Source organism: Adiantum capillus-veneris, chromosome 12 (genome assembly GCF_014529385.1).
Source record: "Adiantum capillus-veneris isolate H3 chromosome 12, ASM1452938v2, whole genome shotgun sequence".
NCBI classification, from domain to species: Eukaryota; Viridiplantae; Streptophyta; class Polypodiopsida; order Polypodiales; family Pteridaceae; genus Adiantum; species Adiantum capillus-veneris.
This window is the reverse complement of record NC_140942.1, coordinates 53,289,294-53,317,029: the sequence shown is the minus strand read 5'-3', so window position 1 is coordinate 53,317,029 and position 27,736 is coordinate 53,289,294. Positions and strand designations below refer to the sequence as shown.

Below are 27,736 nucleotides of genomic sequence, written 5' to 3'. Positions count from 1 at the left end.
TATTCAGTTTCTTCTTCCGCGCTTCAGAGTTGCCATATGGTCTTCAATGCAAAGGCAAAACTTGTCGCCACTAGTTACGATAGTTTGCAGTGTATGCGGCGCTCACACGTCAGATTTTGCCTTTTTGTATGATCAAAGAAAATGCGTTACCGTTGAGGGCCACTACCACCCTAAAAAATCACACTTACCTCTTTTGTACAAACCGTTTAGCCAAATCGGTGTACCCTTTGATGCAACTAATACACTACTGATTGATGATACTCCTGAAAAGGGAGAACTAAATCCGCCGGGAACAACTATCTCACCACCTTCTTTCGAGGGGCATTCCTTCGATTTTTACCTTGAAGACATTCTGATTCCATACTTACAGAAATTGTATCTCAGTCCATTGTTCACGGACGAGTTTGTACTTTCTAATGAATTAAGATGACTCTTCTATCATGTCTTTGTCTTGTCTAACATTGAGAGAGAGAGAGAGAGAGAGAGAGAGAGAGAGAGAGAGAGAGAGAGAGAGAGAGAGAGAGAGAGAGATTTGACATGGTAAAGAAATGTATTTCAAGCACACTTTTTCACAGGGCACAATTGACAAATGAGCTCAATAAACTTCATGTATTTAAATTCATTTGTATACACTTGGGTTCACAAGAATATCTGTTACATTGACACTACTTCAACCCGACCATCCAACTCTTTGCACAAAATATCTTTTTCCCTTCGCCGCATCACCTTACGGCCAGCTAGGAAAAAGGAAAAATCTGATAGGTCCCTGTCCATTGACTCTTCAATTATGTCATGCCGCAAATGCTGAAGACTGCATAGCTCCCTTATTGTAACCACCAATAGTAGGCCATGCTCTTTATCAATCACTTCCACATCCACAGCAGGATTATCTTCCAAACCTGCAGAAACCTGGTCCATAGGAATGTACTTACCATTGAGCGTTTGTGATCGCATATACCAAAACGAGAGTAACAGTGATTGGCTTGCAATCATGTAATTGACAACTAGAGTATCAAGCGCGACCTTGCACCGTAAACCAATCTCTTCCTTTACATACCATCCTCTCTCAAGAAGTTTGTCACAGGATGACTGCTGAAATGACTTGCACATGAACATAGTTTTCGTAACACGGATGTTGTAGCTATGAAACAACTCTATGAAGAGTGCAATAGGACAAAAGTTTGCAATTCTAACCAGTTTGGTGGGAATAGAGCTACGTAGAGACCTCTGTATATCCTTGTAGAGCTTACTTCGCATTGCCTCCACCATTGTTTCCTCGGGAACTGGCCAGTCCACAGTGTTCCAATTGGTTGGTAGAGGCACTTTCACCAACATGCCATTCTTATTCCCTGAGCTGAGTTGGTAGAAGTGGTCATAAAAAAATATTCCCTCATCAGCTAGGCTTTTGCTGCTCCTCCCTGAATACTATAGAGAACCAATGTGGGCATGAACAACATGGAAGAGGCCTATTATGCACTCCACAGGCTCCCATTGCTCATAAGAAGAGGGATAAATATCTGCAATATATATAAGAAGAGTTAAACTAAGAGTATCGATAAGTAAAAATGACAAATCTAATGTAATTGAGCTGTGAAGAATGGAGACATTGCTCATAAGAAGCGGGAGAAACATTGCAAAATATATAAGAAAAGTTATAATGAGAGTATCAGTAAGTTCACATGTCAAGAGTACTTACAATTGCAACGTGGTTGATGTATATCTGATACATTTCCACCGTTTGCTATCACCTCTGGATACCCCATTCGCCTACACCTTGGTGAATCCATTCACTTTACCACAATGGATAACACCAATACCAACGATTTGCGGGATGCTCTATGTCAGGCTTGAGATGGAAACAAATCCTCGAACAAGGTTTTCTTGATAAAGAAATTGATGCACATTAATATGAAAGAGGGCACTAATGTTAGTTCTCACTTGAACGATTTCAACAATGTGTATTCACAGCTTAAGGTCACAATTTTGATGATGAAATGAAGGCTATTTTATTGCTATGTTCGCTACCATCATCATGGGATACTTTCAACACAACCATACAAAATTTTGCACCTAATGGCAAGCTAGTTTTTGACGTAAATCTCTTGATGTTAGTGGGCACGGTGATGCTATGTGGTTAGTGGAAATCGTGACAAGCAAAGGCAGTGTGGTCATAGCTGCAGTCATTCTCAGGATCACAGGCAAGGTCATAGAAAGAGTAGCGGCAAAGACATGCGAAATGTTCAATGTTACTATTGCCATAAAAAGGGACACTTGAAGAAAGATTGCACAATGCAGCGTGATAAGGGCAAAGAGAAAGAAAAGTATGACAAACCTAAAAGCAACATGAAGTTTGAAGAAATTAATGTGGTTGAGTCTCCAGTCATTAAAAAAGTTTCTGAAGTGTCAAATGATGTGTTGATTTTCACATCGGATTTGAGTCCTGATGCATTGTTAGCTCATGATGAGTGTTACGCGTAGAATTGGATTGTGGACTTAGGTGCTAGTTTTCATGTGACTCCTCACAAGGAGTGGTTTTCTACATACACTGTCACACATGGCACAATGAAGCTAGACAATTTTTATGAGCTTGATATATGCCGTGGGCAGCATCAAGTTTTCTATATGTAATGGCACTGAGTTTATGCTACATAATGTCAGACATGTACAAAATGACAAAGAGTTTGATGTCATTTGGATGTTAGTTGGACAACTGGATGATTTGGGTTACACTATCATATTTGCTCATGGTTCTTGAATTATCAAGAAGGGAAATCTAGGCATGCTTAAAGGCCAAAAATCTGGCTCATTGTACTCACTTTATGTCTCTTCCATGAAAGATAATTCTATTTGTGTAGCCTAGCTGCCGTCTAGAGTTGTAGCATAGCCGGCTAGGACATATGAGTCAAAAGGGAATGAAAGTCTTGCAGTAGTCTGGTTATATCCCTATGTTAGATTACTCTAACTTCTTTTTATGTGAGCATTGTATCTATGGCAAACAAACTAGGTTGACAGCAACGCCTTTGGACAAGGAGTTAGGGAGTCCTCTAGATCTCATTCATAGAGACTTGTGCGGACCTATGCCAGTCAGGTCTCTCGAGGGAGCGTTATACTTCCTAACATTCATAGACGACTCTACTAGAAAGGTGTGGGTTTATCTCTTGAAACAGAAGAGCGATGTCTTTAGTGTTTTTTTTAAGTTCTTATCATCGATCGAGAACCAATCGCTCAAAGCTTTGCACAGTGACAATGGAGGCGAGTATATCTCCTTCGAGTTCAAAGACTTTTGCAGTGAAAGAGGCATTAGAATACAATTTACCACGCCTTACACACTTGCCCAAAATAGTGTGGCTGAGAGGATGAATAGAACCATTCAGGAACATGTAACTTCTATGTTGTCTATGACCAACTTACCCCAAGAATTTTGGAAAGAAGCTCTTACGATGGCTGCTTACTTGATTAATTGATCACCTAGTACACCACTAAAGTACAAGGTTCTGCAAGAGATGTGGACAGGCAAAGATCCCAATTAAGACAGGTTACATATATTTGGGTGTGAGGCATTCTCACATGTGCCAAAAGCGCTTAGACAAAAGTTGGACCCCAAATCACACAAGTGCATTTTCATTGGATATGGTGTAGACGGAGAGATGGGATATCGTCTCTAGAATCCGGAATCTAAGAAGGTCATACATAGCTCACATGTGATATTCAACAAGTCTAAGATGCATAGAAAACCAGTGAAAGACATTGAGTATCGCAGAGTACGGTTTGAGGATGTTTCCCCACCGCCAATTACACAGAATGTTGGATGTGCTAGTGATGCACCTTCCATTAGTACAAACACACATGTTTCTCCAGAGAAAGAAAAATCTAGCAGTCAAGCACTTCAAATATCTACTCATACATCTCGTGCAACTGAGTGTTTTGAACCTGGATTAGACTACTTGCTAGTCACTTATTGCGGTGAACCCACTTGCTATAAAGAGGCCATTCAAATGGATGATAATGTGAAGTGGGAAGAGGCTATGCAATTTGAGTATAGCTCGATTTTAGCCAATAAAACTTGGGAATTGACAGTTACCTGTAGGTAAACATGCATTGCCATGCAAATGGGTGTACAAGAAGAAGTATATCACATATGATCCCGAGCCTAAGTATAAAGCAAGATTGGTTGCTAAAGGGTTCGATCAAACAAAAAACATGGATTTTGATGAAATATTTTCTCTAGTGGTCAAGATGACTACATTGCGTCTTGTGCTTGGTCTAGTAGCCATAGAGGACTTGGAATTGGTCCAAATGGATCTGAAGACAAAATTTCTTCATGGGGATCTTGAAGAGGATGTTTACATGAAATAACAACTAGGTTTTGCGATAAAGAGCGAGAAGCCAACACAGGCAGAACTGGTGTATAGACTCAAGAAATCTTTGTATGGATTAAAGCAAGGATCAAGGCAATGGTACATCAAGTTTGATAAGTACATTCAGTCCCAAGGCTACATACGGAGCCAAGAGAATCATTGCTTGTACACAAAGAGGTTGAATAGCAAGTAGTTTGCTATGAAAGATTTGGGCGATGCAGATCACTTTCTTTGTATACATATCAAGAGAGATCGCAAACATGGTATACTTGAACTTTCGCAGGAAGAGTATATTCACAAGGTCTTGCAACATTTTAATATGCAAAGGGGGAAAGCATTGATTACCCCAATGGCTGCATACAAAAAACTTAGCAAGCATGATTGTCCCAAATCGGAGGCTGAAAAGGCAGAGATGAAAAAGGTGTCGTATTCTTTGGTAGTTGGCAGTCTTATGTTCGCCATGGTTAGCACATGGCTAGACATTGCATATGCAGTGGGAGTGGTCAGTAGGTTTATGGGAAACCTAGGGAGAAAGCATTGGGAAGCATTGACGTACATTTTGAGATACATCAAGGTCTCACCTAGAAAGTGGTTATACTTTGGGAATAGTGATGCATCCATAGTTGGATACACTGATTCAGATTAGCGAGTTGTGTGGACACTAGGTGATCCATATTTGGCTACATTTTCTTGTTTGCTGGAGTAGCAGTTTTTTGGAGATCATGTATCCAGAATTGCACTTCGTCTTCCACCACTGAGTCAGAGTATGTTGCGATTTCTAGTTCTAGTAATGAAGCTGTGTGGCTATCTCGTCTAGTGGGAGACTTTGGTATACACGAGACTCTAGTGCTACATTGTGACAATCAGAGTGCGAATGTGTTAGCAAAGAACCCCGTGTTTCACTCCAAGTCGACACACATAGAGATCATGTGTCATGTGGTACGAGATATTTTGGCTAGCAAACACATTGAGTTAGTCAAAGTTCACACGGATGAAAACAAAAAGGATGCTCTAATAAAGAGCTTAGCTTCAGAGCGGTTCGCACATTGCATAGAGATGATGGGCGTATTGGGTATGCAAGCCCAGATTCCATAATGTCTACGCCCGTGAGAACAAGTCTCAAGGCATGCAGGTCACTTATAGTTTGCATGGCATGTTTTTTACTTTATAAGGCTTTAGAATCAATCAAAATAATAGCGTTATTTTTTTTCTGACTGGTGTCGAATCTTTGCTCTCTCTCTCTCTCTCTCTCTCTCTCTCTCTCTCTCTCTCCCGTTCATGTTCTACCCAAACCTTCTCGCCATGGCACTGCTCAGGCTACATCCACCATAGCTGTTGTGCCCAACATGTGGTATAAGAGCAAGCGGTAGCTCCTAGGCAGTTCGGTGCTCGCTGCAGCAAGTGGTTCGTGTCGCAACCCGACAAATTGGGCCTCTCAAAACGCTGTCAGCAACAAGCGGCAATTCCCAGGGCTGTAGTATTCAGCAAGCAACACAGGTCTAACAAACGGCAGCCAGGCTCGTGAGTAGTAAAGGCAGAGAAAACGCAAGCAGAGAAAACGCCAGCATATCAAGAGGGAGCCCAGGTCGGCTAAGGCACTGTAGGCGGGGAGTAGGGGTTGCAGGCAAGGTGCAACCATCAACACTATAGCGAGTTCGAGCCTCTCTCACCCCACCAATCTACGCTGTTGGCGTTTGCAAACACAGAGCTCATTTATTTTTGTTTATTTTACAGTTTAGTAAGTGTGGCCAACCTCAATTAACCCTTAAGAGGGATTCACACCCACACGAGCATCGACAATTCAAATACAACAAGAGACACAAAAGAGTTGGAGTTACATGCTTCGAAATTGGTTACCAGCTTTACCAAACCTAAAACGGAAGATAATTTCCAAATTGCCAAGAGCTTCGATAGTATCGGCAATCAAGCATAAATCCATTACATGCTTGTTTGCTGGATGCACAAAGGTAAATGAGGCAAAGTGATGCAAAACATGAAGAAAAATGCTTCAAGCACTCGATACATCAACAACTGCTATACCTGCTTCGCGACTAAAGTACAAGTTTTTCAAAACCAGTTAAGTGTCATAGGTTTATTTCAAATTTGGTATATTGTCAATATCAATCTCAAAACCTTGTTTTAGTCTCTCAGTTTGTCGGTTTACTGTCATGCTAAAAATTTTGTACAGGGTTATAGACACTGCCATGATATGAAAAGGTAAGACTACCCTTTGTTGTTTGGTTGAGTTTTGGTCTGTCTCACGCTGATGGTTGTTTGAGGGAAGTACACACACCCCTATGCTACAGTCAAGGGGGGGACTTCTGCTCATGGTTTCAGGTGATTGAACTCTGCCATGGTCTGTCTTGAGTCCATTGTTAGTGGTTTGGTCTTGAGGGGGGGGTTTTTGGGTATGCAATCCCAGATTCCATAATGTCTACGCCCGTGAGAACAAGTCTCAAGGCATGCAAGTCGCTTATAGTTTGCATGGCATGTTTTTTACTTTATAAGGCTTTACAATCAATCAAAAGAATAGCGTTATTTTTTTTCTGACTGGTGTCGAATCTTTGCTCTCTCTCTCTCTCTCTCTCTCTCTCTCTCTCTCTCTCTCTCTCTGTGGCTCTCTCGGTCATCTTCTGCCCGAACCTTCTCACCACGGCACTGCTCAAGTTGCATCCACCATAGCCGCTGTACCCAACAGAGCGTAGGATGAAGCTATATTCATGCTTCACGTTTTGTACATTTGTACATAGTACCCCCTAAATTCTTTAGCCACTTGGGCCACCTTGGCCTTCAAGTGAGATTGTTGGGTTTTATGCCAAGTGGCCACTAGGCAATGGCCGGCCGCCCATCTATATTCTTTGTTCATAAGGTAAATAAGGAGGAGAGAGTCAATTACTCTCAACAACAGGACTGTGTCTCCTCTCATCTCCTTCCCCTTCTCTCCTTCCCTCTCTTGCACGGATCATCGGGTCCATCATCACCACCATGAGATGTATCACTCATATCAAGCCAAGACAAAACATCCATCGTATCAATGTCATCGTGGCTGCCCCAACTTTCCAAGTTACAATCCTCTTCAACATCCACACCTGAATGCGATGTTTTCCTGAGCTTTTTCACCATTGAAAATGCATGTCACAAATTGACTTGCATCTCCTCATCCATCTCAACTTGTGGATCATCAAAGACCCAATTAAGACTACCATCAAATTCCACATCACTCAAACCAACATCCTACTCACAATGAGAATCATAACTAGAAGGAAAATTAGTGTGACCGATAGCATTATCAACATCACAAACATCAATCTCACTATCCCAAATCGGTCCACATGCCCATAAGTCATCTGGATACCATATCAAATCATATGAATGAGGAGAGAAAATATTATCCATTATCTCAACATGCATGTCATGTGCAAAACAAATAGGAGAGATGGTAGCATGTGATCCAAATACATGGAAGTATAAAATACCTCATCTTCACAAGCATTTGTATAGGAAATCAAATCAACCATGCCATTGCTCTTTTTGTCATACATGCACTCCAAGGTTTTTTCTTTCATAGTGGTGCTTGCACATAACTCTGTTTTGTTGCCAGAGGCGACATATCGTATTCTAGTCATCCTATAGTTGTATAGTCCATAGTTCATGTGGAATTACTTAATGCAAGCAATGTTGTTGCCATAAAAAACCCCTAAGTACAACAACAGAATCCTGCCGGTACTTATGAAGTGCAACAAAACGTTGAAAAGCCAAAAAACTAGCCAAATTTTTCTTCCTCGTTTATTTCTTTAGAGGCTCCTTGTCAGAGGAGGTGATTGGACACCAACATGAGGAATATGGACTAACTAGCCAAGAGGGCTTGGGCTTGTTGCTCGTATTGGAACTTGGTTGAGGATTTGTAAGAGTCATCAGCACTAAAGATGAAAATGCCAGGAAGCTTCCCAGAGGCCTTGAGCTGTCGACAAGCAGAGAGCACTGTAGAAGGTTCCAGGCCAGCCCCGCCTGTGCTAAAGCTTGCCAGCACCTTCGCCCCACCACCGTACTTCGCTGCCGCCCCATTGTACAAGCTCACATACTGAGATGCGCTAATGCTCCCACCATAAGAGTAGAATTGAAAATTCACAAGGTCTATCACATTGCTGTATTGCCCCCACAATGCTGTGTATTGACTTTCCACACCATCAAAAGGGGCTATGGATGCAATGCTTATTACCCTTTTGGCCTTCAGCTGTGTTATGAGCTGCCCCATGCATGACACAAAAGTCTGCGTCAAGACCCCATCAAAGTGCTCATAATCTATGTCGATTCCATCCAGGTGGTACTCATTTATCAAGCTTGTGAGTGAGGAAACCGCATTGGCAACCCATGAATTCACGGAGGTAGCTCTGAATTGGACAAATTGGTCTGAGATTGTGTCTCCACCCAAACTCACCATCACCTTGACATTCTTGTGCTGGGCTTTGATGGCCTTCACCGTGTCTGGCGTGATGACTGAATTCTGCCAATAGATTTTGAAAACCCCATTCGTGGGTGCGGTCGCCGACGCATAGTCAATGACGAAGGCAAGGATGAAGTGGAAAGCCACATCATTTCTTATGGGCACATCAGTGAATTGGACTCCATTGTAAAGAGCACCGATGTACACTCTGAGAATCTTGCCATTGAAGTGTGAAGAGGGTGTGGGGGACGCTGAGGGTTTCGATACACACACAATTTGGCCGATTTGTAGATTGTTAACAGTTTATGCCTGCATTCCAGCCTCGGAAAGTGGACAGAGAGATTCCACGCGCCTGTGAGATGGCATAGCAAGTGTCCCCAGACTTGATTGTGTATGTTGTGCAAGTTGAGCCTGATGGGCTGTTTGCACTGGGCTTGGACATGCAAACAGATTGACCAATTTGCAGGTTATTGCAGCTGATGCCGGCATTCCAACTCTGAAAGTCCGAAAGAGATATGCCATGCGCTTGCGAGATTGCATAGCACGTATCCCCAGACTTCACTATGTACGTTGTGCAATCGGCCACAACAAGCAAACTCCCTGCAACCAAGATGTAAAGGCGATCAGACAGATAAAGAGTCCATGCATACATATCCTTGAAGTGACCACAATGCACATAGTGACAAGAGATGTCATGCGGGTTCAGCTCGATTTCGAAACCTCGGGAATGCTAAAGAATGAAGAAACATTTTCACCTCCAAAACACCATGACCCACATCTCCATGTGTCCTCAGCTCCATTGGAGGCCCGAGGCCGCGGGAGCGGGGCCGTGGCTGCGGGAATCCGTGATGATTCACAAGAGAGAAGTTTCTTGAAGGAGCAAGAGGTGAAGGGTACTTACCATGGTTGAAGAAGGTGGAGATGGCCATGCCAAGAGCCAGAAGATACACAGAGAACCGCATGATGAAAGTGTGCAGAATTTGCGTCCACTTACTAAGTGGAGGTTGAAAACAGGGGTTATTTAATGGCTCAACAAATGAGAGGGGCATCGGGTCTTCATGGTCAAGCACTCATGGGAGTGCCATATTTTTATATATCACATCGCCCATATGTCTTGAGCTACGGTCAAGTCTCAAGCACACTCATGAGTCATTGGCCCCCACCGTTCTACTTTCTTCTATGTTTTTTTGGCCTACACTATATTCTATATATGTATTCTATATCAGCAATCGGAGTATCCTTTACACCTGTTAACGTTTGCAAGCTGAAGGCTAAATGCCAAGCACGGGATAAAGAGAGAGAGAGAGAGAGAGAGAGAGAGAGAGAGAGGCCGTATTCGACGGCCGACCGTCGAATATGGCCGGTCGTATTCGTATTAACAAAACGCCTAGGGTAAAAGAGCCACAAATAAGGAAACCACTAGCACCCCCACATATTTGGAATATGCTTGGAATCTTGCAACAGTGTCCTCTTTTGATTTACTAAATAAGTGTCCTCATGCGAAAAGTAATAGCAACAGCCTTGTGCAAGCGGAAGACGACTAGCGGGCTTCAGACGAGAGGCAAGCTGAAGAAGAGATAGAGCCAAGCATGACAACCATGCATGCACGTTGCGTACATGGTTATGTATATTCTCGTGAGGAGGCGTCGTTAGTACAAACTGGTCCAAGGCCAAGAAGCTCTAGGCCATTTTCTAAGCATGCAAACATGGGCTTCTCTCCAAATCAATCATGCATTTGGACAAATTCTCACAATAATTCCCACATTGTGACTTACCTCAACATCATGAGCTTCTATGAGGGAGGCACTACATACCTAGCTAGGTATGCGGTGCCTCTCGAGCAGAAGCTCATGATGTTATGCATCGTATTAAAAACACTGAATAAGACTCCATTTTCCTACATTAGAAAATTTCTAAATCTTCTTGTGCTAGATGTTGACATGGGTTGAGTCAAGATCAAGTGGCTAGTGAAGGGTTATTGAGAAATAAGAGAAGGGTTATTTCAATTTTGATGAAAAGAGAGGGTTTCTCTCAGTTCTTCAGGAGATTCATTTCCAGAAAGTGGTCTCTTGGAATGCAATGCCATTGATATTGCAATTGTTGGCATGCTTGGTGATCCCAAGGAGACACTGCACGCCAAGAAATAGGAGTTAACATTTTCTCCCTTTCAAACCTATGGACAAAGGAACTGCACTTCCATACTCGCCCTTGCTTACAAAAACCATAACAATCCTGAGACAATTCCACAAGCTTTGATTCTGGTTCTCAATGTTAAGATGAATAAAACAGCTGACCAACTTGATATTGCTAAGGAGACTCGCAGACGGTTGGGTATGGGCACCGCATGTACCCTTCATTGTTCTTATTAGGATAGACTGAGGAGGAAAGTATCACCTCTCTTCCCATAGATTAGCTCATTGAAAAGGCAGATGGAGTTGCAAGAGTTTTTCCAAAGCACAAGTATCAAATAGTCAATGCACTCTAAGACATGACTACATTGAATACATACATAAATCTCTTCTATCCAGCAGAGCCCTCTTTCACAAGAAGTTTTAAACAGATTCTCACAATAATTCCCACATTATGACTTACCTCAACATCATGAGCTTCTGCGAGGGAGGCACGGCATACCTAGCTAGGTAAGGTTGGGGGTAGGGGACCGCCAGCCCGGTGGGAGGGCCGGTGGTCCCTTGCCCCCAATCGTACCTAGCTAGGTATGCGGTGCCTCCCGAGCAGAAGCTCATAATGTTATGCATTGTATGAAAAACACTGAAAAAGGCTCCCTTTTCCTACATGAGAAAATTCCCAAATCGTCTTGTGTTTACTTCCACTCTCACAACTCTCTCCTCTCTTTGGCCAAAGTAGATTGTGTCATTGCATCTCTCTCAAGTGAACTATATGGATTTCTAACAATTTTCACAAGTGACATATCGATGAAGGTGACACTTCAGTGGAGTACCTTGTCATTTGCCCGCTTAAGAAGGTTGGTTTATGATTCATTGAGCTCAATTTCAAGCTCATCTTTAGTACCTACAAGAGTGTAGATCCATGTACATCATAATTTGGGTAATCCCTCATATCCAAGATCCCTGTCCATAGCTTTCTATCCCTCAGGATCCAAAGAGCTTCTTTTCATTGGTAGAAGATATTTCCATGCCTTTTGGCCCACATCCCTCATGGAAAGGTTAATTTCTTCCCGGTCATGGAAACAACCTTAACCCATACCTCTTCATCTCTCTTCACAAAAGCTTTTGCATTAGCAATCACATGTGTCACAATTTGAGACACTTGCACAATCACTTCCATTCTATCATAAAGACACAAAGCAACCATGATGCGTAACACGTTAAGCCCTACCTTGATAAACATTAAACAACTCAACTTCTTGTGGTTGATGCCCATTTGACAAGCTAGGGTAGCTTCTAGCATCTCGATCCCTCTTGCTCCGGTCTCTACGTTCATCATCATCATCATTGTCAGCATATCCATCCCTGCAATCATCATCCCTTTGGTTGCAATTATTCGAAAAACTGTGGAGAAGAAGCTCGTGAAAAACTGTGTGTATGACTTGACAAAAGTCCTCTCGCCACACCTCATGATTAATTGACACCCCCTCTGTCAGGTGGGATCAATCGTCCCTATTAATTGGGGACGGCAAGATTGGTTTTGCACCATCCGATGGTGGATTAATCCCCAAGTGATCACAATTAAAGTGAACCCCAAGTAAACTCAATGTGAGCCTCAAGTGACAACCAAGTGATCCCCCTGTAAACCCCAATCTAAATGTGATCTCCTTGTGAACCTACCTATTCCAAAGTGATCAATGTGTGACCCCAACCATCCCAAAATGACCTCCAAGTGAACACCATGTGAACCCCACCTCGTCATTTTTGCTATATCATTTTATGTTTTGACCTCCATTTCAAGTGACGTGTGATAGCTTAATGGGAGAGCCATAGTCTCTGGTGTGGTAGGTGGTGGGTTCAAGTCACGCGGGCTCACCGCAATTAGAACCCTTTTATTTTTGAAAATAAACGGACGGTCCACATCTTCCCAAGATCGTGGACCGTCAATCCCACCTGACAAGGGGGGTGTCAAATAGTCATGAGGCTCATCGCATGCGATGAAAACAATCCTAGGGTTAAAGGGCCAATTAAAAACCGGGTCCTAGGGGGTACCCCTGGCTCCCTAACTTTAAGCAAGTAAAGATTCAACTTTGGGACACAACAAGCCCATTGGTGAGGCGGTTAGTTGCATGCAACTTGAAATTGTGGCCGTCAAATCCTTATTCAAGCCGTGTTGGTTGCAATGTCCCAATTTACTCCGTTGGTGTGGCCTCCCATTCACGGTCACTTTTGTTACACATAGATTTTTGACTGTTGTCCCGTGTCACTGTTGAAGCTCTATTCGCGGAGTGATTTTTAGGGGAGGTGGGCGGTGTCGCACTCTTTGGATCATGACCATCTGGTCCAAAAATGGTGCATTGTGTTGGCGACAATTTGCCACCCACCCTAGGTGGCCCACTACCAAGTGTTTTACCCTATTGGAAAGTAAAGAAAAGATAGAAGTAAGCCCATCTCCCCCCAAAACTTCCAAAATTTTGGGGGGAGATGGGTCATTCAATGTATTTTCGGCTTGCATATAGTCATAGAGGGCTTCCACACGAGAGGGGGTCAGCTGTAATCAATTAGCTCCCTGTTGTTGTAAGCTGCAGTTGGAATTACCCCCTCTCTTTAAAAAGTTGATGCAAGCACACGCGAGCTGTTTTAAGAGAGAGAGAGAGAGAGAGAGAGAGAGAGAGAGAAGAGAGTTTTTCACTATGACAAAAAAGAAGGAAAACAAGTGATAAAATCACAAGGCCTGCCAGGCACGATAAAAATTTCTTTTTGACATCCAATTTTTCAAGCCCCCTTTCATATGCTTTGTGTAATGCAATCAACTTACATAATTGGCCATATATAACGTTAACTTAAAGATATAAATACAAGAAATGACAAGCAATTTTGAGATTGTTTTGATAGGCAAAATAGCCCTTGACAAAAAAAGTAGGCGTCAATTTTAGGCCTTGATCTGAGGGTAGATCCCACTTTAAAATCACTACATCTCTAAGCTTAAAAAAAAAAACGTAAGCGTGCACATAGAATTGAATTAAAAGAGCACCCTTAAGCTCTACACCCTAAGCTTTAGATCCCTATGCTCTACACCCCACTTTAAAAACTCTAAATTTTTAAGCTCTAGAGCCCTTTTTACAAATTTAAAACTGTAGATCCTTAAGTTGTAAATCCCACTTTAAAAGCTTTAAAGTTCTAAATCCTAAGACTTTCGCGTCTCGGGGTGACCCTTCCCCTACTTGTGGATCCATGTAACATTTTCACTTTCCTTAATTCAAAGTTTTACCTTCTAATAAAAAAACAAGTGACAAAATCACTAGGCCTGCCCATTAGAAGAATGCAATGAAATTGAAAGGTTGAAAATTAATTAGTACATGTCAAAAATGGGATTTCATTAAATAAGAGAGTTACAATAGTTCTCTATGTACACCATGGGGTGGGTAGGGATGGAAGATCATCTGTTCCTCCCGCCCGCGCCCCCCCCCCCGAGGGGGGGTTGGTGGGGGATGACAAGGGGGTTGAGGACTGTTGTAGGTGGTGTTTATTTCGGGGGGAGTATGTATATTGAGGAGTGATCAGACCAGAAGCAAAATCTTGTCCCGCTCACGAAGTTTGTTCTTGAGTTCTTCACCCAAATATGGTCAAGGGTTGAATTGTAGATAGTTGTGGTTTCTTGAATTGTTTGGATATAGTTGTTTTCGTGGAGAAAGGTATGTAGTTTTTTGTGTTGGCTATTGCCATGGTCAATGTGGACGTTGAAGTATCCTATGATAATGCTCATAATGTTTCTATCAATGGTCTCCATGAGGTTTCTCAATTGTGAAAGCAGTGATTGTATTGATGCCTTAGGTGATTTGTAGACATTCACTATATGGATTATGTTGTTGATGGGTAGGGAGAAGAATGCTTGTATTATCTCAATGCCTGGTGATGAAAAGAAAGATTCATTGTGCACCTTGATGGAAGTTTTGTGATACATTGATAAACCATATCCATTGTGATGATGTATGTGTTGAAAGTTTGGTTCAAGGAAGTTTCTTTCATTTTTTTGTTTTGTTTCTTGCAAGCATAGAATTGTTGATGAGGTGAAGTTGAGATCATTTTTTATGTAGTTGATGTTTTTTTGGATGGAGACGACATTCAATGATTGAATTATGTAATGGGTATCTTCTATTAGACTCAATTGTACAGTTGAGTTCTCCCATCTTGCAGTCGTTAGGAGACGGTCAAGCTCCTTGAGCACTGCAAGGTCGGTTCGAATGTGTGTATTCAATATCGGGCTCAAAATGTGCAGGTTGGCAGGGTCCTTGATACGCGACAATGCGGTGTAGACCAAACCGTGGGCTCGTATGCTAGTAGGGTTGAAAGCCAGGGAAGTCATGGTTAGACCTTGTGATCTATGGATTGTGCGTGCATTGGCAGGTTGAATTGGTAGCTGCTTCCTAGAGACTATGTTGAGCTGATTTCTTCCTACTTGGAACTCTTTTGTTGTCTCGAATATGGGTGTCCAATGTGGCTCAAAGTGATGTTTGTTTCCAATTTTTCTATCAAAGAAATCTATCCATGCAACATGGGAATGTTCGATGGTCTCTATCGCTTTGAGTATTCCATCAACTCCATTCACAAGGCCATCGGAGATGTCGATATTCCCAGAGCACATTTCAACTATCATCCCTGGCTTTAGTTCGAGAACCCCAACAAGTCCTACAGTTAGTTGTGAGTTGTTTGGAATGAGAAGGTTCCTTGAGGTGGACTTGTGTGGTTTGTCACGTGCCGTAATGACATATGCACTTGTACGACGTAGCATGCCAAAAACCTTTTGGTTGTGATGGTCCTTTAATGTGTTGGTGAAGAAAAGATGGGGAGTCTCCACGATGTGGAAGCCCTTGTTTATGTGTGTAGAGTTGATCAGGCACAAGTCTTGCTCAGTTTGTTTCGCAACCCTCACTCGGTTCAAGATCTCTATGAATGTTGTGTCCGATTGGCGCATGGGTATTTGAAGCTCACAACACCTTATGTGAGAATTCCAAAATGAAGGGGCTAGAATATCAAGTGTGTTTTTAGGGTCGTTAAATATCCAACGATCACGCACAGGGCTTGCTTGGCAAAGGTCTCCGCAAAAAATTACATCTAGCCCTCCAAATGGTTGAGTGTGATTATGCTTGAGTGCTCGAAGCCGTGTATCTATTACATGAAGCAATCTATTGCCGATCAAGGAAGCCTCATAAAAAACAAACAGTTTGAGATTTATGTACATTTAGGATAGATTGCTCAAGGTCTCATTTGAGAGAGCAATGTTGTCATTGAGCATCAATGGAAGCCGCAAGGCTGAGTGAATGGTGGTGCCGCCAAAATTATAAGCTGCTTTGCCTGTGTAAGCCATCAGGAGTGTTGTCGAGAGGTTAATGTCGCTTGCAATCAATGTGTTGTAGTGTCGCACTGTAATGGAATTTGCCTATTCAATTTGAGAGTAGCGGAATTTAATGAGAGTACTTTCAAGAAATGATTTTGTGAGCATAGCGGGTAGACATAATTGAAGATAGCAACATAATTATAGCAATTAGTTAACTTGGCATGGACAATACTTTTGCAAGAGAGAGAATTTAGAGAACATGACAACAGTTGAGGACCGGATTTATGTGGAGCCGGTCCCCCCTCCAATAGGCATTTGTATTATGATTTCTCCCATAAAGAGAGACTTGTTACAATACAGTCTTTGTGTTCCTTGTGACCTAGGTGAAGCAATGAAGATGGAAAGCTTCATGCATCACCATCATAGTATAACCTAAACTTGAAGAAAGCTTTAACTATACCAAGCCTCAGTCCCAAGACCTCAAACACCTTCGAAGGTGGAGAGAGCTAGCAGGGAATGAGGGTAGGGAAGAGGAAGAAGAAACATTTCATACGAGAAAGAGCTAGTTCCTCACTTATCATAACTCTTGTGCTAGCATAGATAATAGCATAGTAATGAAGAATAAATAGATGGCAAGCTCAAGCATTGAAGCATGGCTCTTGGATGGATTTGCACTCCATAGCCAAGAGTGTTGGTGTAGGCTCTCAACCTCTACTTGCTTGGAGAAGGAGAGGGAGCTCTTGCACTTTGCATAGTACACAATGAGAGTGTTTGTGAGTGTGTGTGGGTGAGTATACCCCCTAAGAATCCCCCTAGCTTGCTTGGGTCGACCCCCCCTTGTAGCTCATGCTTGAAGCTCATTAGACCCCTCCAGGCCTAGCCAATCACAAGCAGGAGCCATTACAAGCAACATGGGTAGCCTTGGGACAAGTGTCCCCCTTTCCCCTTTGAGAGAGAGGACTTGATAAATGCAAAATCAATTAATTAAATATACTAAATTATCATTGGACCCCTTGGGTGGCCAACCAATAGGCTTCAGGCACACCATGAGGGCAACATGGGAAGGAACTTGACAAGTGTCCTTGCTGCCTCTTCAAGCTGGGGCTTCCCTTGTGTGTGTGTGTGTGTGTTCTCTCTCATCCCCCCCCCCCCCCCCTTGTAGGCTCGCCCCCCTCCTTGTAGTGATATTTTTGACATTGGATGAGCAAGCCCCTTAGTCATTAAGCATGACTAAGCACTTGAAGTAGTGGGTGTTCCCACAAGCATCTCAGGCAAGCTTCTCAAGGCACCTCAAGCACCTTAATCATGCACCAAGTCAAGCACCTCAAGCATGGAGCCAGTCAAGCACCTCAAGCATCTTAATCAAGCACCTCAAGCATGACAAGCACCTCAAGCAGGACAAGCACCTCAAGCACGACAAGCACCTCGAGCTTGGGCCGGGTTCCCACCTCAAGCTCAGCCCTAGCTTACCTAAGGTCAAAGGACTTTTACACACATTATTGGAGGTCTTCAATGAAGCTAACCCTAAGGTCTTATGCTCCATTGGTTAGCCTTGCTCTTGATAGACCATCTCCCATTTGGGCCCCTTTACTATTGGCCCCGTGTTGAGATAGATCTATAAGCACATATCTATATCTTAACACTTGTTCCCATTTATTCTCCCACATGAAGTGATCAATTTAATATGAGAAAATCATTTGGGTTGGTTAGATATTAGATTTTATGACATTACCTCTCTCTTGAAATCGTAGTCGTCCTCGACTATGAGGTAGAAGAGATAAAGCCTTAGTCATTAGTCAATCGTACTTAGCGGGTAGAGGATCCCTTTTTTACCCTACGACATCTTTCCAAGATGGATGACTGATCCATTTGGTGCTTGGGAGACATAGCTGCCGCAAGCATGTCTGCTCTTTAGTCCATTTCATTCTCCCAAAGTAGAGTGACAAATTCTACTTGGTGTTTGAGAGACGTCGTCATCACAAACATGATTCTAAGCATGCATACTAGTTAAATTTGTGCACAATTAAAAAGAGGATTAGTCTTATAAGACAAAAACATGAGTCATTTAAAAGAGAGTTGTACATTTGCTTACTCTAATGTAGCATTGTAAGCATTGACAAGGTTCATACTATCCTTAAGTTGTACTCCTTGCATCCATTTAGCATCTTCAAAAGGATAATTTTTGAACGTAATAAGATACCGTCGGATTATCTTACCATGTTTTAGTACCTTGTCTTCATGCCGAAGGACAGCTTCGGGTTGTAGCACCTTTTCTTGGTCTTCAACTTCGGGAGGGTCTTCAATAATTGGTTCAGTTGGTGGCTCTCCTTTATGGGGCTTAAGTAGGCTTAAATGAAAGGCATTGTGTATAAGCCAATGGTTGGGCAACTTGAGTTGATAAGACGTCTCATTGATGGGCTTCAAGATTTGGAAAGGACCATAGTATCTTTTTGCTAGTTTAGCATAATACTTTTGATGGCCCGTAGGATTTTTGCCCGTTGTTTGCCTTAATCGAGCCTTAGGAAACTTGAGTAAGACCCAATCATTTTCTTTGAACATTAAGGCTCTTCTGTGCTTATTAGCAGCAGCTTTTTGCCTTTGTTGAGAGATGGCTATAGCCTCCCTAATCTTTTGAAAATATTCTTGTAGGTCACGGCTATACTCATCGGCGGTGAAGATCTTCCCATGTACTTTGAGTAGCAAGGGACTTTTAGGTCTTCCCTCTATGATCTCGAAAGGTGCTTTCCCCGTAGAAGTATGTACAATATTATTGTAGGCATACTCTACTAGAGGTAAATACTTTTCCCATTGCGAGCGTTGATCTACTTCGGTAACATAAGTCTTGAGTAGATCGAGTATCGTAAGATTGGCTATCTCACTTTGGCCATCCGTTTGTGGGTGATAGACCGAAGCGAAATTCAATCTTGTTCCTAGATTTTCAAAGAGACCTTTCCAGAAATTACTGGTCATTCTAGGATCTCTATCTGACACGATGGATGTGGGTAATCCATGGTGCTTGAAAATCTGAGATATGAAGAGAGTTGCCATTTGATGTGCCTTAATAGTCTTTTTGATAGGAATAAAATGTGCTTGCTTGCTAAACCTGTCGACTATTGTCCATATTCCTGTATTCCCATGGATAGACTTGGGTAATCCAAAGATGAAATCCATGGATATACTCTCCCATGGTGAATTTGGAATGGGCAATGGCTGGAGTAATCCAGGTTGCTTCCCTCTATCATACTTGGTCTTTTGGCATACTACACATTTTGAAACATACTCTTGTATGTCCACTTTCATGGTAGGCCAATAGAAATACGTCTCTACTCCTCAGAGAGTAGGTTGAATACCTCTATGCCCTGCATATGGAGGAGCATGGGATTCATACATAACCTTCTCATGAAGGGAATGGGTAACACATAGCCTATTTCCATGGAGAAGATAACCATCCTGCAAGGTGAATGGTTCCTCTTTCTTCCCCAAAGCAAGGGCTGACATTATGTCTCTAAAGTCAGGGTCAGTAGCATACTCATCTATCATAGAGGATAGATCATTGTGAGTAGCTATAGACACCGCATTAACTTTTGGTCGTCGTGAAAGTGCATCGGCAACTTGATTGTGCTTACCAGCTATGTGAGCAATATGGAAATTAAATTGCGAAAGAAAATTTGCCCACCTCATTTGTTTGTCGGAAAGTTTGGTTTGCGTCATGAAATACTTGAGACTTTGGTGGTCGGTTCGTAGGATAAATGGAGTCCCCAATAGGTAGTGCTTCCATGTATCTAGGGCATGTAGAATAGCTAAAAGCTCTTTCTCATAAATGCCCAAGACTCGTTCATCACTATTGAGCCTTCGGCTCTCATATGCTATGGCATGCCCTTCTTGAAGCAAAACCGCTCCAAGGCAATCACCACAAGCATCACATTGGACATCAAATGGTTTTGAGAGATCCAGAAGCATGAGGACTGGTTGGGAAGTAAGCTTCTCTTTGAGTTTTTCAAAAGTATTTTGCTCCTTAGCAGTCCATACAAACCTAACGTTCTTCTTTGTTAAGTCGTGTAGTGGTCCTGCTACTTGAGAGAATTTTGCTATGAAGCGTCTATAGTATGTACACATACCAATAAAGCTTCTTAGCTCATGTAGATTCCTTGGGTTAGGCCATGATTTTATTACCTCTAACTTTGATGGATCCATACGAATACCATCGTGAGAGATAATATGACCTAGATATTGAATCTCTTGAAGGAAGAATTCACTTTTCTTTTGGTTGAGAAAAAGTTTGTTTTCCCTCAAGGCTTGAAAAATCACTTGGAGATGTTGCTTATGTTCCTCCAAAGATTTGGAGTAGATGATGATATCATCAAAGAACACTCCAGTGAATTCACGATATGGTCTAAAAATTTTCTCCATGAGACGATTGAAAGTAGCTGGTGCATTAGTCAAGCCAAAAGACATGACTAGATATTCATAAAGACCAAATGTTGTGCGAAACGCGGTCTTTAGGATATCTTCATCCACTATCCTTATTTGATGATAGCCACTCTTAAGGTCAATCCTACTGAAGTAGGTAGAGCCTTGTAGCTTATCAAACAGATCTTCTACCCGAGGCACGGGAAATCTGTTTTTGATAGTGATATGGTTTAGTGCTCGATAGTCCACACACATACGGTATGTACCATCTTTCTTTTGCACTAAAAGGACTGGAGGAAAAAAGGGAGAGGAACTAGGCCTTACCATCCCTTTGTCTACCAATTCCTGTACTTGCCTCATAATCTCCTCTTGTTGAGCTTGTGAGACTCGATAAGGAGGTTTGTTAGGCGGTGAGCTTCATGGAAGGAGCTCAATACGATGGTCATCATCCCCTCGTTTTAGAGGTAGGTCCATAGGGATATCATCGATGAACACATCTTGGAATCCTTTTAGAAAAGTAGACAAGTCTAACTCTTCTTGATTCCTATCATTTTCATTTGATGAAACATTATTAGCTTTTAGAGACTCTTTGACATAAATCATGTACGCAGAAACTGAGCTCTTCATTGATTTATCAAAAGAAAGAGGATTTACAAGTGGAATAGTGCGACCACGCTCACTAGCATCTATATACATGTTCTTTCCCCTGTAGGTGAAGTAAATTCTCCTTTCAGGGAACTTCATGTTGGCAGCCATGCGATCAAACCATGGTGCCCCTAGGATAACATCCTGATGTTGGAGAGGGGAGATGAAGAAGTCTTCTTTGTCGACATAGCTTTGGACATGAAGCCTCAACTTCCCAATCAAGGGAGTAACGGAGGCTTGTTGTCCCTTGAAAGATGCATCAGCTGTTACTATATCTCCCATCGCAAAAGCTTGAATGCCCAACTTGGTGGCCAACTCTATTGATATGAAGTTGAGAGTAGAGCTAGGGTCAAACAAGATGAAGGCATCATGCTCTCTTACCTTTCCCCAAGCATAGGAGAGTGATGATCCTTTGCAATGAGCATCCTCTTTTGGAGCTTCGATAGTGGAAGCCCTAGGAGTCTCATTGCGAGTATTCTTCTTGGGGCAAGAACGATAGCCATGTCCTTGCTCCCCACACTTGAAACATTTATGGTCCTTGCGAAAAGATTCAAGCTCTTCAGGAGAGAGTTTGTTTTTACCTTTGTAAACTCCCTTCTCCTTGGACCGATTGTTGTTGTCGTTATTGTTGTTGTTGGAAGTGCCTTGGGAATTATTTTGTGCATTGGATTTCCCCTTTGCATCATTTTTATCTTCATTTTCCATGGGCTTGACATTACGTCTAGCCCCTTGATGGAAATTGATGCGTGAAGCAACCATGGTGTGATGGATTACTTCGGTAATATTACCAGGCCGTTGACAGTTGATGTATTCGGCCATCTCTTCAGGTAATCCCGCACAGAATTGCTGTCTTTGCTCGGCAAAGTCTATCTTTTGAAAGACAGTAGCTTTGAGATGTAAATCCCAAAACTTGTCTATATACTTGTTGATAGACTCATGAGAGAGAAGCTTCAAGCCGTGCCATTCGGTAAGAACTTTATCTTTAGTATCGCTTGGAAGAAATTTCTTCATGATGGAAACTCGTAGAGTTTTCCATGTCTTTGGGGCTTCTCCATTGCCACGAAGGCTAGCCCACCATTGACGAGCTGATTTTTGGAAGTGCATAGCTACATGGTGTAGCTTGGAGGACTCTGTGAAGCCCTCGTCCCCAAAGTCCGCATCAATTGCTGGATGAAGGCCAACACTTTGTCGGTAGCACCAAAGGTGTCATCGTAGGTGAGAAAAGAGATACTCTTTCCTCCCTCCTTGAACTTCTTTAGCTTTTGTGACCTTCGCCATGCAGGAAATGATTTGTGATGTCCTCCCCTCTTGTATTCTCTAGGAGAATAGCCATAACTTTCATCGGAAGAGGAGGAAGGTGAAGAAGAAGGAGAAGAGGGTGACCTCTTCCTAGCCCTTTTCTTCCTTTGTTTCCTCTCTTGCCTTTCAGAGTGATGAGGAGAAGGACTATAGGTTGCTCTTTTCCTCTTGGGAGGAGTAGGCGATCGTCTAGACCGCCGTCTTCGTGGAGCCACCTCTTCAGAAGAACTTAGACTTTCATTGCTTTCTTTCTCTTTGGATTCCTCCTCTCGAATGGGAGAGAGTCTTCTTTTGGGGGTCTCTTCAAGAGGCCTCCTAAGCTCTCTCTCCTCTGGGAGAGGAAGGGAAATTCCATAAGCACGAAGTTGTTGAGTAACTTCGGCTTGCAAAGCAGGGTTGCCCATAGCTTGCTGCAACCTAGCGACGAGATAATTCACAAACATGGGAGCATCATCATTAGCACCTTCATGTGAAAAATCAAAGCTATCAATGTTCATTCTACTCTCTTGATTATTGTCAGCCATGTTAACAAAATTTATGTTTATACTTAGTGTATGCTTTGGCACTTCAAAACCTTAGTTGCCACTCCTCTTAGCCTTTGAAAATCGGCTCTTAAGTATCTACACCCACGGCTCAAAGTGGTTAATTATAGAGAGTAGAGGAGTAGGTCTAACATAGCAGAGTTGCCAAGGGCTAGCTCCTTTCGGACTTCTTAATAATGGTAAAGCCGTAGGCAAGTCTAAAAGGACTCCATTATTAAGTCCAAAGCTCCCGAGGTGTGCACCATCCTCCACATAGTGGGCTTAACAAAACCGATATTAGATCCCAGTTCCACTTACTCTATTATAATTAACAACATCAACCATTTATAGGCTACTTAAGGCCCTCTCTTCTTAAGCAAGAAAAGAGAAACTAAATGCTCTGATACCAATGTAATGGAATTTGCCTATTCAATTTGAGAGTAGCGGAATTTAATGAGAGTACTTTCAAGAAATGATTTTGTGAGCATAGCGGGTAGACATAATTGAAGATAGCAACATAATTATAGCAATTAGTTAACTTGGCATGGACAATACTTTTGCAAGAGAGAGAATTTAGAGAACATGACAACAGTTGAGGACAGGATTTATGTGGAGCCGGTCCCCCCTCCAATAGGCATTTGTATTATGATTTCTCCCATAAAGAGAGACTTGTTACAATACAGTCTTTGTGTTCCTTGTGACCTAGGTGAAGCAATGAAGATGGAAACCCTCATGCATCACCATCATAGCATAACCTAAACTTGAAGAAAGATTTAACTATACCAAGCCTCAGTCCCAAGACCTCAAACACCTTCGAAGGTGGAGAGAGCTAGCAGGGAATGAGGGTAGGGAAGAGGAAGAAGAAACATTTCATACGAGAAAGAGCTAGTTCCTCACTTATCATAACTCTTGTGCTAGCATACATAATAGCATAGTAATGAAGAATAAATAGATGGCAAGCTCAAGCATTGAAGCATGGCTCTTGGATGGATTTGCACTCCATAGCCAAGAGTGTTGGTGTAGGCTCTCAACCTCTACTTGCTTGGAGAAGGAGAGGGAGCTCTTGCACTTTGCATAGTACACAATGAGAGTGTTTGTGAGTGTGTGTGGGTGAGTATACCCCCTAAGCACCCCCCTAGCTTGCTTGGGTCGACCCCCCTTGTAGCTCATGCTTGAAGCTCATTGGACCCCTCCAGGCCTAGCCAATCACAAGCAGGAGCCATTACAAGCAACATGGGTAGCCTTAGGACAAGTGTCCCCCTTTCCCCTTTGAGAGAGAGGACTTGATAAATGCAAAATCAATTAATTAAATATCCTAAATTATCATTGGACCCCTTGGGTGGCCAACCAATAGGCTTCAGACACACCATGAGGGCAACATGGGAAGGAACTTGACAAGTGTCCTTGCTGCTTCTTCAAGCTGGGGCTTCCCTTGTGTGTGTGTGTGTTCTCTCTCATCCCCCCCCCCCCCCCTTGTAGGCTCGCCCCCCTCCTTGTAGTGATATTTTTGACATTAGATGAGCAAGCCCCTTAGTCATTAAGCATGACTAAGCACTTGAAGTAGGGGGTGTTCCCACAAGCATCTCAGGCAAGCTTCTCAAGGCACCTCAAGCACCTTAATCATGCACCAAGTCAAGCACCTCAAGCATGGAGCCTGTCAAGCACCTCAAGCTTCTTAATCAAGCACCTCAAGCATGACAAGCACCTCAAGCAGGACAAGCACCTCAAGCACGACAAGCACCTCGAGCTTGGGCCGGGTTCCCACCTCAAGCTCAGCCCTAGCTTACCTAAGGTCAAAGGACTTTTACACACATTATTGGAGGTCTTCAATGAAGCTAAACCTAAGGTATTATGATCCATTGGTTAGCCTTGCTCTTGATAGAACATCTCCCATTTGGACCCCTTTACTATTGGCCCCATGTTGAGATAGATCTATAAGCACATATCTATATCTTAACACTTGTTCCCATATATTCTCCCACATTATCAATTTAATATGAGAAAATCATTTGGGTTGGTTAGATATTAGATTTTATGACACGCACTAAACCTTGGACAATGGCACGTATTGTGAAAGTCTTCCTAGTGCCAGCACCACCTGTAAGGAAAAGGTGGATAGGGATGTTTGAGTGCACCCTTTTCTTTGTCATGATATCATCATAAAGTTGTCTTTGTTCTGTGTTTAAGCTCATTACAAGTGTATGGTACTCTTCATTTGGGATTCCAAGAAGTTTTAATGGTGTTGCAAAACTTGTATTGTGAGGTCTAGTTTTTGGCAAGTCAAGGTCGAGTTCATAATTGAATGTCTCTTGATGATGATTGCTTGTGGAAGAATTAGATGATGAGTCTTTCTTGCTGGGTGCCAAGATCTCAACTTTCATGAAATTTTTCCTATTTTCAACAATTGTATCAATGTTGCTCTCGAATGTCTCGCTCCATGTTGTGACACTTCTGTCAAATTCAGACTCGCTGCTTGTGAAAGGGAGAAAGAGCAAGCAAACCTCATGATAATGTCTCTCAGCGTCGAGCTCTCTATTGAAGTTCGCATACCTTATGACTCGGGTCTTTTTTCGCTTGCGTTGCACACCATCTGAATTGGTAAACTGGCTTGCAAATTCGGCCAAGCATAGATGTGATAGATGGTGTGGTCTTTTGGTGTATTTAGTGACAACATCATCGAAGAAAATGTGTGTGTCATCAGGATGAAGCATCTCCAAAGCACCTTGTCTCTTTAGTAACAGTGTCCTTTGAGGCTGGAAATCTACGTTGATAAAAACAAACTGTCTGCTAGCACTATGCAATGGTAAGGAGAGTGCTATATATGTAGCTTGTTGTGCTGAAATTTCCTGGCTGTTGACAAGGGTACTCCCAATTTTCTTAAGTCGTTCCAAGGTGGGAAAATTGTTTTCCTTGCAGTTATCGAGAACAGTTTTAATCGCCCTACTTGTTGTTGAGTCGTGCTTTGTCATGTAGGATGTGCAATATGCTGCAGCTCCATGACAAAGGGTTGGTTCTGTAAGAGTGAAAGAGATTGTCTCAAGATATGAGTCCTCATCCATACATAAAAAGTTCAACCATTTGTCAAAGTTCAATAGCGGTTCTCGATCAAGACTTGCAAGCAATTCATCAAGTTTCTTTTTGTTTGCAAGAAGTGTTTTCTTCCTTGAATGACTTGTTTCTATTGGGTGCAATATTATTGTTTTCCTGGCAGGAGGACAAGGAAATCCAAACCGACAAGCTTTTTTATGACTTTTACATGTCTTTCGGTGTGAATGAGTTTGAACATTCTTGAGCTCGTCGCTCAACTCATCCTTGTCAGTGGAGATAAACGTATCCACGAAGCTAATTACAACACGATCCTCAGACACACCAAACAATGGTGCATTTTTAGTCCAAAGCAACCCGTGGTCATGCTGGCTTCCTCTATTCTGGAATTCAGTCACGAAGAAGAAGTCGGCAATCTCGCCAAGTATTTTGGGATTGCGTTTGAGCTCTTTCTTCAGTGATTTGAACCTATGAACATAGTAGCGAGCAGTGGTGATGGGATCAGAACGAACCAAGGCTCGAATGAAAGCGCTATTTCTTTGGAAATCACATGCGCGTATTTGTGGGTTAAGAAGTGCAAGACATTTATGCAAAGGCTCCCACCTCTGCTCTGCACATGATATGGTGATGAAGAATGTCGGTTGACCTATTTGTCTAATCATTGCGAAGACATTCCGCTTGAGCTTGGCTTTGTAATTGCATGATGTGCGAAGAGTCTCAAAATCACGATAGTCAAGTTGAGATTGTAGAACTTGGTCAATATTAGTATTGCTTTGGACGTCACCTGCACATAATTGTTTTCCTTGTAGTTTGCCTTTTCGTAGACGTACCCATATAGAGCCCAAAACCTTGGCAATGATGATTTTCATGACTTTGAAGAAAAGATTCTCAATGTCCAAAGAAAATCGTATATCTTTGTGTTTAAGTTCCCATTGTGCAACCTTTTGGTACTTAGTCTTAGCAAGTTGGGCATAGATTCTTTTTTGTCCAAAGAAAAGAGATGGGAATGATAGCTCTTCACATGCATCATCATCAAATAAGCTGAGAGGACTAAAACCTTCAGATGGTGCAACACTATGTGCATGCACATTGTGATCAACCACTTGTTGGGAAGAGTAGATCCCATGCACAAGTGTATCAGTTTGCTCACTGATTGATTCCCCAATTTCGTTTGGCTCCAGCAACTCAACATCAGGAACTATTTGGATAGTGGATGCCCAAGATTCATCTATAGAAGTATTATGTTCAACATACAAAGGAGTGTGAATCAACAAAGCCAAGGCTCTAAGCACATAAAATGGACGGACTGCTCCACTAACATATGCATGATGAAACTCAAGCTTTCGTTTCACTTGGATCAAAATTGTTGCATTTTGATCTGCAAAACGAGGAAGTATCCTTTGAACCCTGGACAAGTCGGCCATAACATTTATTACACTCCCACGCAGGCCATATTGTCCCTCATAGTTCAACTCTCTTATTTGTGCAAAGGGTATACGTAGTGACACAAGACGTCTCTCAATAGGGTTCAACATCATAACCTCATCAAT

At 42.4% G+C, this 27,736-nt stretch overlaps 1 protein-coding gene across 2 annotated transcripts; it reads right to left on the bottom strand.

The window, feature by feature from the left end:
- Positions 1 to 8,122: 8,122 nt before the first annotated feature.
- Positions 8,123 to 9,850, bottom strand: LOC147445748 (chitinase 1-like). Of its 2 annotated transcripts, none has more exons than XM_086526100.1 (2): positions 9,704 to 9,850; positions 8,123 to 9,402 (listed from the first exon to the last, which is right to left on the bottom strand). In XM_086526100.1, exon 2 carries the CDS (start codon positions 8,797 to 8,799, stop codon positions 8,206 to 8,208), a length of 594 nt encoding a protein of 197 aa, XP_086382226.1. In that variant the 5' UTR covers positions 8,800 to 9,402; positions 9,704 to 9,850; the 3' UTR covers positions 8,123 to 8,205. The 2 variants fall into 2 exon arrangements, with proteins under 2 accessions (XP_086382226.1, XP_086382227.1); XM_086526101.1 differs by lacking the exon at positions 9,704 to 9,850 and adding an exon at positions 9,558 to 9,698.
- Positions 9,851 to 27,736: the final 17,886 nt, after the last annotated feature.

Excerpts from the sequence above, each read along its gene's own strand:
- LOC147445748 (XM_086526100.1), bottom strand. The coding sequence starts at position 8,799 with ATGGTGAGTTTGGGTGGAGACACAATCTCAGACCAATTTGTCCAATTC.